The sequence below is a fragment of the Hetaerina americana genome, unplaced genomic scaffold (genome assembly GCF_022747635.1).
Source record: "Hetaerina americana unplaced genomic scaffold, ioHetAmer1.1.p SCAF_1, whole genome shotgun sequence".
In the NCBI taxonomy this organism is placed as follows: Eukaryota; Metazoa; Arthropoda; class Insecta; order Odonata; family Calopterygidae; genus Hetaerina; species Hetaerina americana.
The window spans coordinates 45,917,496-45,931,500 of record NW_027286069.1 but is presented as its reverse complement, the minus strand read 5'-3'; the positions used below and the strand labels follow the sequence as shown (position 1 = coordinate 45,931,500).

Genomic DNA, 14,005 nt, shown 5'->3' with positions numbered 1-14,005 from the left:
TTATAGAAAGGTAGGAGGACGGTGATGGGGAGTTGAGAGCTGGCTATCCTTCGAGGAGTAAGTTAAACGCTGGGAAAGATTATAGAGGCCCTTTCCGAATGAAAATGCCTCTCCCTCCTCACCGGACGGAGATAAAGAGGAGTTCTATCCTACTCGCCTTTCTCACGGGTACCCTGCGGATTAACGTCGTGAATTCGGTGTCTTATTCCTAAAGTGATCTAGGGCAAATCACATCAAAGCTATGTAGACCAAGTTCTCAATTTTCACTGAGGTACGCGCTCTAGTAATTGTCTCGCTCTTTTCTACTTTGATTAATGAAAATTGGTGAGTTAAAAGATATATTGCCTTTGTATGCGAATTGTTTACTATAAAATATTACTAATTTATTCATAGCCCGTTTTAGCATTTACTTACAGCCACTTTATTTACTGTCTTAACTGCAACGCATTTTTTCCTACTATTTCATTATTCATGCCCCTTCCAACGGGCGGGATATTCAGCCAAGCCTGATGGCGAATTTTCCGAACCATTATCTACTAATTAGTATTTATTCTATTTAATGTCGACAAATAATAATGAAAAGTGTTATGTGAGTGATAGCTAGGCAATTAAATACAGGCGCAAATAAAATTGTTTGATATTTAGTTCAGAGTACTTTAAGCATTTAGATTTTTACAAATTAAAGGAGGTGAGAGATATTTTCAATCGCTTCTTATTTACTATTTCATATGGGTTCAGAGTCCTATGGAATTTTTACTTTTCCTTATGCTTACCAAAATGATTACGAAAGAAATAGGTTAACGTTTTGAGGTATTTTCGATGTGTTTGGCTCCTCTTCTCAATAGTGCCTCTACATATTCGTTTTGGAATATTAGTGATATTCTGTCAGTAATTTATAAAAAAAATAAATTAAGAAAATTAATACAGAATTAATCGATTTTAATGAGAAAAATAGAACTGATTCGATTGCTTTTAAAGTTAATGAGCAGAATGTGATTCTTTATAAAGGGTTATTTAAAAATTTCATCCTTCGTTTTGGTTGCAAATTTAAAATTTATAATCATTAAAAAAATAAATCCCCGTGTATCACCTATTATCTCTACAGCTAATTGATTACAAAATAATTTTATCATATATGTTAGGATTAGAACGAGTAATCAAGATCGACTATTGCCCTAAATATCTTATTATTAATTTATGACTTTTGACTCATTTTAAATTATTTAACTTTTATAATAACTTAAAACTGAAAGAAATACATTAACTGAAAACCTATCAATAGTTTATCCTTCCATTCAGTTGAAAGTTTTACTGTTGTGATATCATAGTTAAGTATAAGAACAAGACCTCGAGGCATATCGAAAAAACTTACAATTACAGGCAACTGAAGAAACACTTTTAACAATGAATCAAGTCAATTGCAAAGGTACTACTTAGGTTTTGAAATGATAATTTGACCGAAATAAACATATGCTCAAATATGCACGTTTTGAATCATTGAAAAGTATGAATAATTTATCTTGATGCATAGTAAATGCGTACAAAACGTACAAATATGTTCCTTTACTATTTATAACAGTTCCTTGAACATTATGACATTGTAGTTTGCCAAAACGCTCTCTCCACCCTGTAATAGACTCTAAATCATCTTTAGACTAATGACGTGGAAGACTCATAAGAGTTATAACTCATTGCTGTCGAGATATTTCCCATTATCTCCCTCCACCTCCTCCATCCCCGGGTCCCTATCGACTGAGCGGCCTTCAAAACCTAACGCGCCCCACACGTCGGAATTTCTCTTTTTCGGGCTGAATGTGCCAATAGAGCACCACTTTGGGAACCGCTCATATGAAAAATGCTTTTTTCAGCTACCCGGTTGGGATTCAGTGCAGCTCAACCGGTGATCGTCAGCATTATTCGAGCAAATTAGGAGCCAAGAATTTTGTGCCGTGAACGAAATGGAGCAGGCGAGGAGGAGGAGAGCTGAGAAGCGTAAGGAAAAAAGAGGAAGGGAAACAAAAAATTAGGAAGGGATGAAGTAAATTGCGGTGGAGTGGCGGAATTCCACGGAGTCTTGAGTTAGGGGAAGGTGGGGAAGGGAGAGTGTTGGGGTTAGAGCGACGGCCAGAAAAGAATTGACGAGGGAGGAAAGGAGAAAAAGGTCAAATTGCTGCCTTCAGGGTTTGGACTGTGTTTATGGAAGGAAAGTTTAGGGTCGCCTTTGGAGTGTGACACTTTAAATTCTCCCTGTCACAAAATTAAGCCCTCAACAGGGAGCAATAAAATTTCCATTTCAGTGACGACGTGAGGACTCCTGCAAACTTCTAGCTCTCATTCTTTTGGTATTAAATTTGGCTACAACTTAGAAATTTTACTAATCCCCCGTGAAGAAATTAAGGAGTAAATCCAGGTTAGAGAAACGGAAAGTTGAGCCTATTATTGAAGTGCTCTGAAATTTTCATGTATAAATTTTTTTAATGTATCTGTTAATACCTGGCGAATCCTTGGTATATATGATATAATCTGTTTGCATATAACCTGTTTACCGGAGGTAACCTGTTTACGGAGCTCCAAAAACGTAATGTATGTTCGAGGTGTTGAACTATTTAGAGATTGGCCAGTCAGAGTAATATTAATTTAATTAAATTTGCTTGATTGGATGACATATAAGCGCAGGAATAAAAAAATACGCCGAATAATCGTATTTTGGAAATTATAAAGGTGGAAATGTTCATTGAGAACAGTATTTATTCAACCGCTATGTGAATTTCAATTCAGTTTGCGTTATGTAGGTTACTTTGACCGTTGGAAAATCTGTTATAATGCAATCTAGAATATCTTGGGAGGGCTTATAATTAAATGATTATATTTGTTGCTTGGAAATAGACTGCAGGGTTTATGTGTGAATTAGGGAAAGTATCATTTTTATAGAAAATTTTAAACTTTCGACGTTGTGAGGCACAATTAGTACTTTCAGCATTGCATTGAAAAATTTCAAGATGAAAATTCATTAACTTAAAGCAGACAAAAACTTGTGCTCAGGCTTATTGAGTGAGGTGTGATGAATTAATCATTTTCACGTTTCTGCCTTGCTAGGCATAAACAGCGAATCTAGATACCAACGCTTACGTTGAAGGATAATCTCATGTTCAATATCGCTGCCTTGCACATTACTCGATTTGATTGCTTGCTGTCGAGAGTTTGTTGTTACAGAGAGAGCAGTTTGGAAACTGCCTTTTCGCCTGTTTTGCTTGTTCTTATCTCTAAACGCGCATAAGTCTGCAGCAGAGATATACCATCAATTGAGGTATTGTTTGCAAGTTCATACCTATCCTTAGTGAATTGCCTCCCTATTTCTCAGAAGTAATTAAGATTTTCCCTGATATTTGCTAACTTTAATAAACCGCAGCTATCAACTCAAAGGTTGGCTTTATATGTGAGAGTACAGCTCTTACTAAGCCTTTTAAGGAATGTGCAATTTTTATATGAGCCTAGGTAAGCCCAATTACCCATTCTCAGAGTGGGGGACCTCAAAATCAGTGCTCTCCAGGTCAGTAGCTCAGCACTCTACCCTCTAAATTACCACGGTCCACTGCCTTTAACATTGAGAGTAAAATGTGTCCACAGTTTTCCACTATACTGTGAACGTCCTGATATCGAGCGGTGAGCTCAAATCAAGTCAGATTTTAAATTTCTCAGTTGTTGTTATTGTACCATTTGGATTCGGGAAGAAAATTAAAACATAATGAACCAAAGACACAATATACTCTACTAAACCTATGTTTACATAAGTGAGCTAATATTTTCGTGAACACCCATGTAAATGAAGCAACTGTTTCTCATAAATAACAATAAAATTATTTCTGAGAACTTTTATAGAAGTTTCAAATGTGACAATGATGTGTGCCAATATATCTATACTCGATCAAAGCGGTACCATGAAAATTTTTGCAGTATTCGATAATTCAGCAAGACTTCGGCTCACAAATAAATTATAAGGCTACTTTTAACTTGAAGGAAGATATTTCTTCGATGAATTCCAGTCTTTTTTATGAGAACTAAAACATACGTCAAATTATCATCTCCCACAAATGTCACCGTGTTGGAATTACTAGCAGTATATGGAAACAAGCTCTTTAAAGTGGAATTGTTTAGGATCAACTACGTGGGCGAGAGGGGTGAATCTTCCGTCTAGAATAAAATCGAAATATATTCGGAAGGGTCGTAGAAGGGGTCAGAGAAGTACGAGGAGAGAGCGGTGGTGGGAAGGACTCGAAAAAAATGCACATCTCCTCGTCTGCATGGGTGAGCCCCGAAGCATATCGTGTTAGTGTCATGGGAGAGAATACCCCTAGAGCCACGGGGAGTCCCGTCCAACTCATCGGGACCCTTCCATTCCCTCCGTTCCACATTACGTTCCCACATCATTCCCCTTGAAAAGAAAGAGAGGGCAAGTGTCCCATCCCTCTCTCTCCCCGCCACCCCCTCTCCCCTCCCATTCCCCTTTTCAGTACCGCGACTCATTTTATCAAATTACCCATTCTCCGAGTGGGAGACCTCTGAAATAACCGAGGAAAGGCTAGAAGGGCGGAAGGGTTTGCTTTTAAGAGCCTCCCCATTACATTTTTCTTGAGTCTTGAGTGAATCCGCCCTGGGATTTCCCTTGCAATCTCGGTATCATTTTCTTCGAATTGCCTTTTTCATCCCTCGACTCCATCCTCACACTCTTATAGAATAGAATTTCGAGGGGATCTTTAAAACCAGAGCTCTGCTTCTTCCTCGGCACTATGTATTTTTCCACTCAAATCTTTCTCCACAACCCTCCATATGGGTGAGTGGTGAGTTTGTAATACTAAAATTTCCATTCGTAACCTCGCGCTTATTTCGTTCGTTTTTTCATTGCGCTCCTCCATGGAATAGCGTGTGAGGTGTAAAATAAGCTACAATTGACGACGTTATGACACCGACCACTCACATCTTTTCTATTGAAAATAAATAAATCAAACGAGGAAATTATCACAAACTTAAGGCTACCTGCGCAATCGTGCATGCAACAGAGGTTGTTGTGGCACCAATTATTGGGGAAATAATCTGGTTAAACATCGTGATTTGGAATAAAATGTGGTTGTATTTTAGTGTACAAGTAGTTTGAGTAGTTATGTTTTTTATTATAACGAGTTTTTTTTGCTATTTTAAGCTCGGGGGTTTTAATACGTTTGCTTGGCAATTTGTTTCCCTTAGCATTTGATTGTGATCTTGCTTGATAAGGCTTGTTTTGAATTACTTAATCGATGTTTCATGCGGTTTGTATTTTTCCATAAGAACAAGTCTATCATCTTCTGCACCGTAAAGCTATTTTTTAAACCTCGCATCAACAAAAGTTTCCCACCTCTACCCTGCCTACATCCTCACCTTTTTGGTTGAGTAATACCTTGGGATTTAGAGTATTTTTATTTCCCTTTAGCAATTCCATAGGCTCTAACTTCAATTTCCACCCGCCCCGGCCTCCATCTCCATCTCCACTGTTTTCTTTTAGGTTCTCCCTGTGTCTGTCTGTCCGTCCGCCCATCAATCAGTTCAACCAACCGCCTGCCTGCCCGCCCGCGCGCACTTCCTTTCCCTCGCGACGTGAAACTGCGAGTTTTCATCCCGAGCCACCCACCCCCTTGTGTTTCCTCCTTCCCTCACCTACACCCCTCATCCCAGGGGATGCCTCCTTTGTCCCTTGGCTCATGATTCCACCTCCCGTGTTTACTCCCTCTCGCTCATGACGCATCCGTCTCTTTATCTCTCTCTCTCTCACTCTATCTCTCCCTTTTTCCAACTCTCTTTTTTTCTTCCATTTTCTTTTTTCTCTCTTTCTCTCTCTCCTGTCACACACTCTTCCCTACAACGCACCGCGATCGACGCCCGCCTCGTCCTGGATGCATCTTGGTGCACGGCATCTCGTTTCGCATGGCGCCTGCAGCCAGAAGCTCAGCGACCGGGAGAGGATGGAGATGGAGAGACTGTGGTACCTCTACTACTGCTGCGTCTGCGTGCTCGGTGAGTTGTGAACCCTCCGCGAACCCATCATTAGCAATCTCCTTTCATTAAGGGGACATCCTTTCCTTCAGTCTTCTCTGAGTCAAGTAAGAATTTTGTCTGCGCTTAGTTTTTAATTAGACTCACCTCTATTCGAGAGTATAAGTTTTTAATGATTTATCGAATCATGTAATGAATATATTCTGGACTGAAAAGTCTTATATTATTGGAGAATTGTATTGCTCTTGTGGGTGAGTGGTGTCATTCTTTCTTAGAAGTATTATTTCATATAAAACGGCCCCAGTGGTGACCTTCCAAGATTAAACAAAATGCGGAAAACAATATTTCTTATTAGACCTTGCCGATGATCATAATATGTTTCGGGAGGGAAGTTTACGTTTCTTTTCAAAATTCGATGAACCTATCCCGCGGAAAGCATGAGTTCGCCGTGAAGAATAATCTTGTGTATGTAGGGGGCATTTGGCTATCCGTTAAATGTATGTATATTTTAAAATTCATTCCTCGTACTTTGAAGATTGGGTGCTATATGAAATGAAATAATAATAATGGTAGAGATGAACATAACTTGGATATCTGCTACGGAATGATCCTGGACTAGTTGATCAATGATGATGATTCACGATACTTTTAGTCACATTTTATTTACACATTTTAAGACTTTTTGGGTGATATGGAAATACTTACCATTAGCGTGTTTTATGTTATTGTTAAAGATATTGATAAAGACTATCATAATATGGTTAATTGAACTATGGCAATTTCTTTATTTCGTTCAGTTCTGTTTACTCTTGTCTATCCAACTTTGAATTCTTATAGTGATCCATATTTAGTAATTATACGTTCCTCGTAGACCCTTTTTATTGCTATTGGCTCTTCTTGCTGCTAATTAATAAAATTATTTAATATAGTTCTGCGCACCCAGCGTCCGGCCTTTCATGATGCAACCACCATAAATCGCCCTTTGACTCAGATTTGTAAAAATTTGTCCAAATCCCGGCGCCGCTCACAAAAAACTGTGTCGAAAGGTGTTTATTTTTGTCATCGTAATTCTTTTTCATCACCAAGTACAAATAAATATGTGTGTATATATTTCTGTATAATATACAGACGTACACATGTATACGTGCAGATGTATGTATATTGAAACGAAGGTTGTACGGCGGAACGCGCGGGCGTGTTTCCCGTTCTGCGGCGTATGTCGCCTTGTTTGCTCGATTCCCCGACTCTTCTCCCTCCCACGTCCCCTCCTAATTCTCCGCTCCCGCAACCCCCGTCCCTCGCCTCCATTCCTCTCTCTCCCTCTACATTTTTAGGCCACCACCACCACTCCCACTCCACCCGCATCCCCCAATGTCACTTTCATCACCCGCCCTCCTCCCCATCCCTCCCAACTCCTTTAATCATCCTCCCCCACTACTGCCAACATTACCCCGTATCTCTTCCGCCCGGAAAAAATAGAAATACCCTCTCCACTTCCCCAAAGCACCCTCCAATTTTGTTTATATTTGAACGTTTTAAGCCTTCACCCCAACCTCCCTTTTATCTCCTCCCCCGTTCCTGCCTGCGGAGTCCGCGAACGTTCTACTCTTCCAGTCTCACTTCCCTCACCTCCCACCCACCCTCTCTCATTCTGCAGGCCAATCACGGATCTCCTTTTTTTGTGCGTAACCGTCAATCCGATTACGGAAGAGAGTTTGTTGTGGGTGGTAACGGGTGGAGGGGGGAGGATGGGGGGGGAGGATGGGGGGGGGTAGGATGGGGGGGGGAGAAAGGGCAAGGGGGAGTGTTATGAAGATCGCCATTTTGGAGGACGTGGGTGGAGGAGAAGGATGGAAGGGGAAAGGGAAGAGGTCGGCGGAGAGGTTTCCTGCGAGAGTGAGGCAGGGAATAGGGGGTGGAACGAGTCGGAGGGATTTGAAGGCGGTGGACGTATATTTTTGCTCCTCTCATTACGAATGCAAACCCTTCCGGAGTGGAATTCCAGTCCTCGTTTCCAGGTTGGGGGAGCACGCGGCATGGGGCGCGGGTCGACGCCACAACCCTTGCTCCGCGTCACCATTCACTCGGCGCAGAATTTTTTGAATGGTACGGTGTCCCTTGATTGTGTTTGACGCGCTCGGCTCAGGGGGTGATTACGGTGAATGCCATGGTAATTGAAGGATGAACGCACTGCGTCCATTAATACTCCGCCAATTACAATTACTTTCTTGGGATCCATGGTTGAATTACCCCCTTAAGGGTCAGTGATTGAAACTCCTCCGCTCGATAGCTCATAATATATTTAAATTTATTTTTTGTAATTGTTTTCTGTTAAATCACTCCTGTAATTGTTTTCTGTTAAAGTTTGATGAGAACTGATGAGATTCGTAGCAATCATGAATATAAAGTTTGCAGATAGATATAATGTCCCTGTATTGTGGCAAATGTTAGTAATTCAATACCTGACTCTCCAGTGGTGACTAATTAGAGCTAATCAAATTTTGCCAATTATCAATTATAATGATAATTGGGAAAATATATCGACGGAAGGAGGTTCTTGAATCTAGAATTTTGCTAATAGAAGAGGAAATGCAGTTTACTTCGTTATCACTATTCCATTCTTGAAATTTGGCACCACGCTTCTCTAGTTTGATGTAAATTTAAAATTGGAACTTTACACATTCTCGCGGGCGTTTCTTGTATGGTATATTTGAAGTATTCCTTTTCTCTCTTGAGACAAAAGATATTGACATAAATAATTTATAATTTTTTAAAGAAGTTATAACTGTTTGGATGCCTATTTGTATTTAACCTTGAAATCATGTCTGCGGCCTTCATTAATACTCTTGTGTCCTCTTCAATCCTGGATAACTTAATACCGTGAATTTTTGCTGAAATTTGTAATTGCAGGACTACCTTTTGCATTACAGCTCCTTGCACATAATTTAAGTTTCACCTTGCCTCGTTTGTTTGGCTTAAGTGCGTACGAGTAGACTTAATATCTGATGCCAGAATATTTCTTCGACGACTCTTTTCAAATTTGAAAGCGTCAATTTTGTATCATTTTGTCATCTATTTTATTTCGCTGTTCAAGATGTGGTTTTTGGATGGATATAATTGATACCCATAGAATAATGATGCATTTATGTGTACGGCCTTACCACTTCTCTCGTTCCATTGTCTTGGAATCGACTATGTGAATGAATACCCGTCTCATGAGCACAAGGCGACGAATCTCTCAGAGGCAAAGCACTAAGAAAACGATTTCATCATCGAAATCCTATGTGCGGCCGAAAAAAATATTCGTTACTAAAGTTCCGTGCATCGGCCTGGATGAAAGAACTTTTGAGGCCCTTCGTTCGACATTCGGTCTCCAAAGCTTTGATCCCGAATTTCCGGAACGAAGTTTAAGACTATCCATCAAACGTAGTCCCTTTTGAAAACCTCGCACCGCCGATATAATTTTTTTTCTGCTAACTCATACACTCACACTCGCACACAATCACACGGGTCGAAAATAGGAACTCGGGCACCCATTATGGTGAACACGGGCTGCGACACAAGAGAGGTAGGTTTGTGAGATTATTTATAGTTTTCCAGGATATAACAAAAAAGGAGAAAGAGTGAGGGGAAAAAAAGAATATTTGGACGGGGGTCCTGTGCGTCCGTGCTTTTGACAGTGAGGAATTATGACCGCACCGATGAAAGCAGTGGAAGGCCTGTGCGTGGAGTGCATGTGTCTTTTGTTAGGGGCGGCTGTGTGGGGGGCGGTCGGCGGTGAATTGAGGTGGGGTTCCAGAGGGAAGAACGGGAGGTGGAGGGTGGAGGCGGGGGTGGTGGTGGTGGGGAAGCCGAGCGGGGAGAGCGGTGGTGGCGGCGAAGGAAAATTTAAAACGATGGTAAGGGTTAGCTGGCTGGTGAGGGCGAACGGAGAGAATTTGGGGTCGATTAAAGGAGGAAAGCGAGAGAGAGAGATAGATGGGGAAGGTGGAAGGATAAAAGGTGGAGGGTAAAAATGGAGACGGCGGCCTCTCGAGTGGGAAGGGAAAATGGGACTCAGGAGGTGAACAGGCGAGTTGAGTCGGGGTCGGACAACAGAGTTCGGGGGAGTTGGGTGGAAAGATGATTAGGAAAGCCTTAATAAATATTTTTTTTAGCAAAACTAATTCGGTTTGCCGAATTCACATTTTACGTTCGCCAGCTTCATCTGCTTCCCTCAATCACCCGCTCTCTCCACCACCACTCTCTCGAAGAAACCGCGGGAGGTGAGAGGGGACTAGGGGGCGATTAATTATGCCTGCGGGTCGGAGTGACTTCGGCCCCGCGGCTCATGTCCCTCCCCGGTCTCCGGGGACGAAGAATGGGAGGAGGGATGGGCTCTTGCTTTGCGTTCCGCTTCGGAAGTTGCCGCGCCGGTGGGTGGAGGTGGGAGTCATGGGCGTGGGAAGGCAGTGAGGCCCGAGTGTGAGCGGGAGAGGGGTGGAGGAACAGGAGCGAGGGTGGGGGTGGCGAGAGAGCCAGTCCCCTCGTACTCTTTTCTTCAGATTCCGTGGCGGGGAGGGGTAAACGACGCCTTCGTTTGGGAAACTGGTAAGGTGATCGCATACCGTCAAAAGAGAAAAATAGGCCGGGAACCAGGGTATTTTTGGACAAGATAAACTGTGACAAAATTGACACGTGTTTGGAGAAATTTTTGGAATTCTCTGTTACCTAATTTAAGAGACTTTCTAAGAATCTAAGAGCAGGAAACTAAATTAAATAGACCAAGTTAAAAGCAAGGGCTTTACAAGAAGTATCCCGTCCTAGGAACGAACTAGGACCTTACTCATGCCTTACGGGTGTCCGCACAGTTGTGCTATCAAAATTCCAAATTAGGTGGCTGTTGCTTAAATGACTTGAAGTAACTGAATGGTATCGTATTTAATCTTGTGACCATTTTTAAAACGAGTTAAGGTAGGCCGTGTGGTTTTAAGTCAGTAACTCGTGCATGAGGCTGTCCTTTCAACCACATCAGCGGTTTTACACCATTAAATATGTAGATAATGGACATAATTGTCTTATTTGAGTTTGCTACCGATATAAACGTAAAAAAACAAATTAAACTGATACTGCATTTAAAAGATTACATCATACTCGTATTTCAGCCGAAATATAATTTATTCATAAATAATTAATTGAGGGATTATGTAGAGAATATCAGTTATTATAGGTAATTTTGTGTAGAAAACCAAACTAAACTTTGGAATGAATTGGATTGTGTGCATGAAAGACTAAGAGTACCCAAATAATGAAGTTCGTGATACAATTATCCGTTAACTAGTACCTTAATTTAATTAAATGAATTTAAGGTCTTTTTTAGAGGATCTGGTTGACTGTGTCTATAACCGTTTAGTTGATGTTAATTTACCCATTTCCTTTAGATGTATCGAGTTGTTTTTCATTAAAAAGATATGAAGGGAGCGTTAAAATATATGGAAAATATATTTGTTTAAATGTAATTAAATCTATTTTCCAATTAAATTGGAACAAATATATCTTCGGGAACAGAAATGGGGAGCGAAATTATAAAATTTCAATTACTAAATACTATTGGGTAATTTTTGCTTGAGTTATTAAGGCATTGAGCAATTTTTTTTATTATTTCATCTTTTTTTATTCAAACATACCCTATGAAGAATTTTAATTTCCGATCTACTCGCTTGAATGCACATTCTAATATTATATGCGTTGTGTCCTGAATTCTCAGCACACTGCATACACCTAGTTATGGGGCACAGGTAACGGCATGCTTTCTATCAAGTTAACCGTTTTAGAAACGAGACGGTATTTTTCAGAACCTTAGGTAAAACTAGACTAGTTTCTGTTGTAATAATTTATCGATACTGTGCCCAAAACTGATCAATTAATGGCCTTAGCCGTAAGCAATGAGTGCTGTCAGTGGTACGAATAATGCGAACGCTGAGTAGTAGAGCGTAGCGAAAAAGATTTTTTATTGAATAAAAAAACGTCGCGGAAGTTCCTATTTCGGGTATTTATATGTGCTTTAAAATGTAAAATATTTGGCTGAATTTCCTCGCTGAATCAAACAAGATCATGGAAAAAAACACATGCCAGAGAAATATTCACCACGATCATGATGTCAGAGTGAACAGAATAACAGAGACCAGTAGTGAAGAAATATGGAATGGTTTTGGAGAGCGATTGCAAAAATGGGAGAAGTTCAATTCATGAGTAAGAGGGCGGAAAACCTAAAGGTTACGGATGGATGGCAAAAAAGAACATATTGAATAAGTAAGAAATGCGCGGGCCCAAGGAACTAAAGAGAGGGAGCCCCCTAAAAGTTATGAAAGCCACAGAGAAATCTAAGAAGCCCATGGAAAAATACAGCATCCGAAAAGGAATTAACGACAACATGTAGAACGGAAGCACTAAAATAGTAAAAAAATTAGCAGCAAATGAAGACGCGCTTTGAATAATGAAAAACGAAATAAAATCACATCCGAGCTGTGGTTAAAAATCCTTTTACAAAAGAAAAAGGTATAGAAAACGAATACGAACGAAATGGGTCCTAAAACTATATCATGAGTCAAAAACCTGTGATGATGGCTGAGTGGCAGATGAAAATGAGGTGGCCGACTGTGATCCAGCTTCGGTAATATTGAGAAGTGAATTTGACTGAGAAGAGAGCATGGCTCACGGGGAAAAAAATGAAGAATTGACGAGGGAGCCTCAAGGGCAGATAACTTGATTCATGCTTCTCTCACTCAGCGTAAAGTTGCAAAAGTGTGAATATTTTGGCATTTAACCTCATTATATGCCCGCATACCCATCGCTATAGGCTTAAGGTACATAGACTGGGAAATCCGATCACAGCGGCGTATAGGTACATTTCTCTCCCTGTTGCCCGGACCTTCGTCGGCGTATCCAACCCCTGAAACAAATCACACCATCTCGCCCCGATCGCCGGGCGTTGAACAGGAGGAACAGTGGCTATCGATCTGATGGGGAAACGAACAAGCGGGCTGCTGGAGTATCCGAGGGGAAAAAATCTTTCCCCCTCCAGGACACACACATACACACCCTCGCCCCGCTCCAAAACACTTGTGGAATAGAGGAAGCCTTTTGGACGACGGATTAAATTACACTATTACTAATTAGTGCGTGCTCGTGTGTCGGCCGTGTTCGGGGAGGTGGCTAGGCGGGGCGATGGAAGAGGGGTTGACCAACGAGAATGGAGGAGGAGAATGTTGGATTAAGGTCGACGCAAGGGCAACGGGGGTAGGAAGGCATGAGGACGATGGGAGAAGAGTGAAACCCTAGGAAGAGGTGAGGGAAGAAGAAGGGATGCAGAGAGGGCGAGAGATGGTGGTGGGAAAGGAAAGCTGAGCGAACAAGTTTGGGGATGTTTCGTCCAAAATGGTGGTGGGGGAAGAAAGCGGGAGGAGGTCGGCGGGGGGGGGGCGTAGGGGTGGGGGGCGGGCGGCCGACTCGTGAACATGGCTCTGAAATCTTTATGCGACGGCGCTTCATCACGGCCATTGGTGTTGCTCGAGGGGTAAAAAAAGGCCAGCGAAAAAGGGAGCGAGATGGATGCATGTAGTAGTTCCTTGTTCGAATAAAAAACATTGAAAAGAAACACACCCGAGATCCAAGGGTGGGTGTGAGCTCGCCGCGAATGAAACTGTGTGCACGGCGGCTTGCAAATGAATGTGTCCTATTAAATACAACCGAGTAATTCAGTAGCCGAGACAAGCGACGCAAAGCGTGCTTATTGCACAGGGGTGATTAAATGCCATCATGTAATCTCGGTGCAAGAACTAATTTTCAGTGTTTTTTATTAATCTTTTCGCCAGAGTTCCCGGTATTAGTCGACAATAGTTGAAAGTGATATCGGACATCCGTGTGGTATCCGTCACTCACTGCGAGCTTAAATCTTGGTGGTGGTTTTGTGTGCAAATGTGTCTGTGCACGCGCGTGTTCA

The 14,005-nt window shown here is 41.5% G+C and overlaps 1 protein-coding gene across 1 annotated transcript in view; it reads left to right on the top strand.

The window, feature by feature from the left end:
- LOC139685469 (uncharacterized) overlaps positions 1-14,005 on the top strand; it is a 278,351-nt gene that overhangs the window by 196,751 nt on the left and 67,595 nt on the right. The window contains exon 4 of the mRNA XM_071582490.1: positions 5,969-6,045. Within this exon, the coding sequence (XP_071438591.1) occupies positions 5,969-6,045 (77 nt within the window). The remainder of the gene's footprint in view (positions 1-5,968; positions 6,046-14,005) is intronic.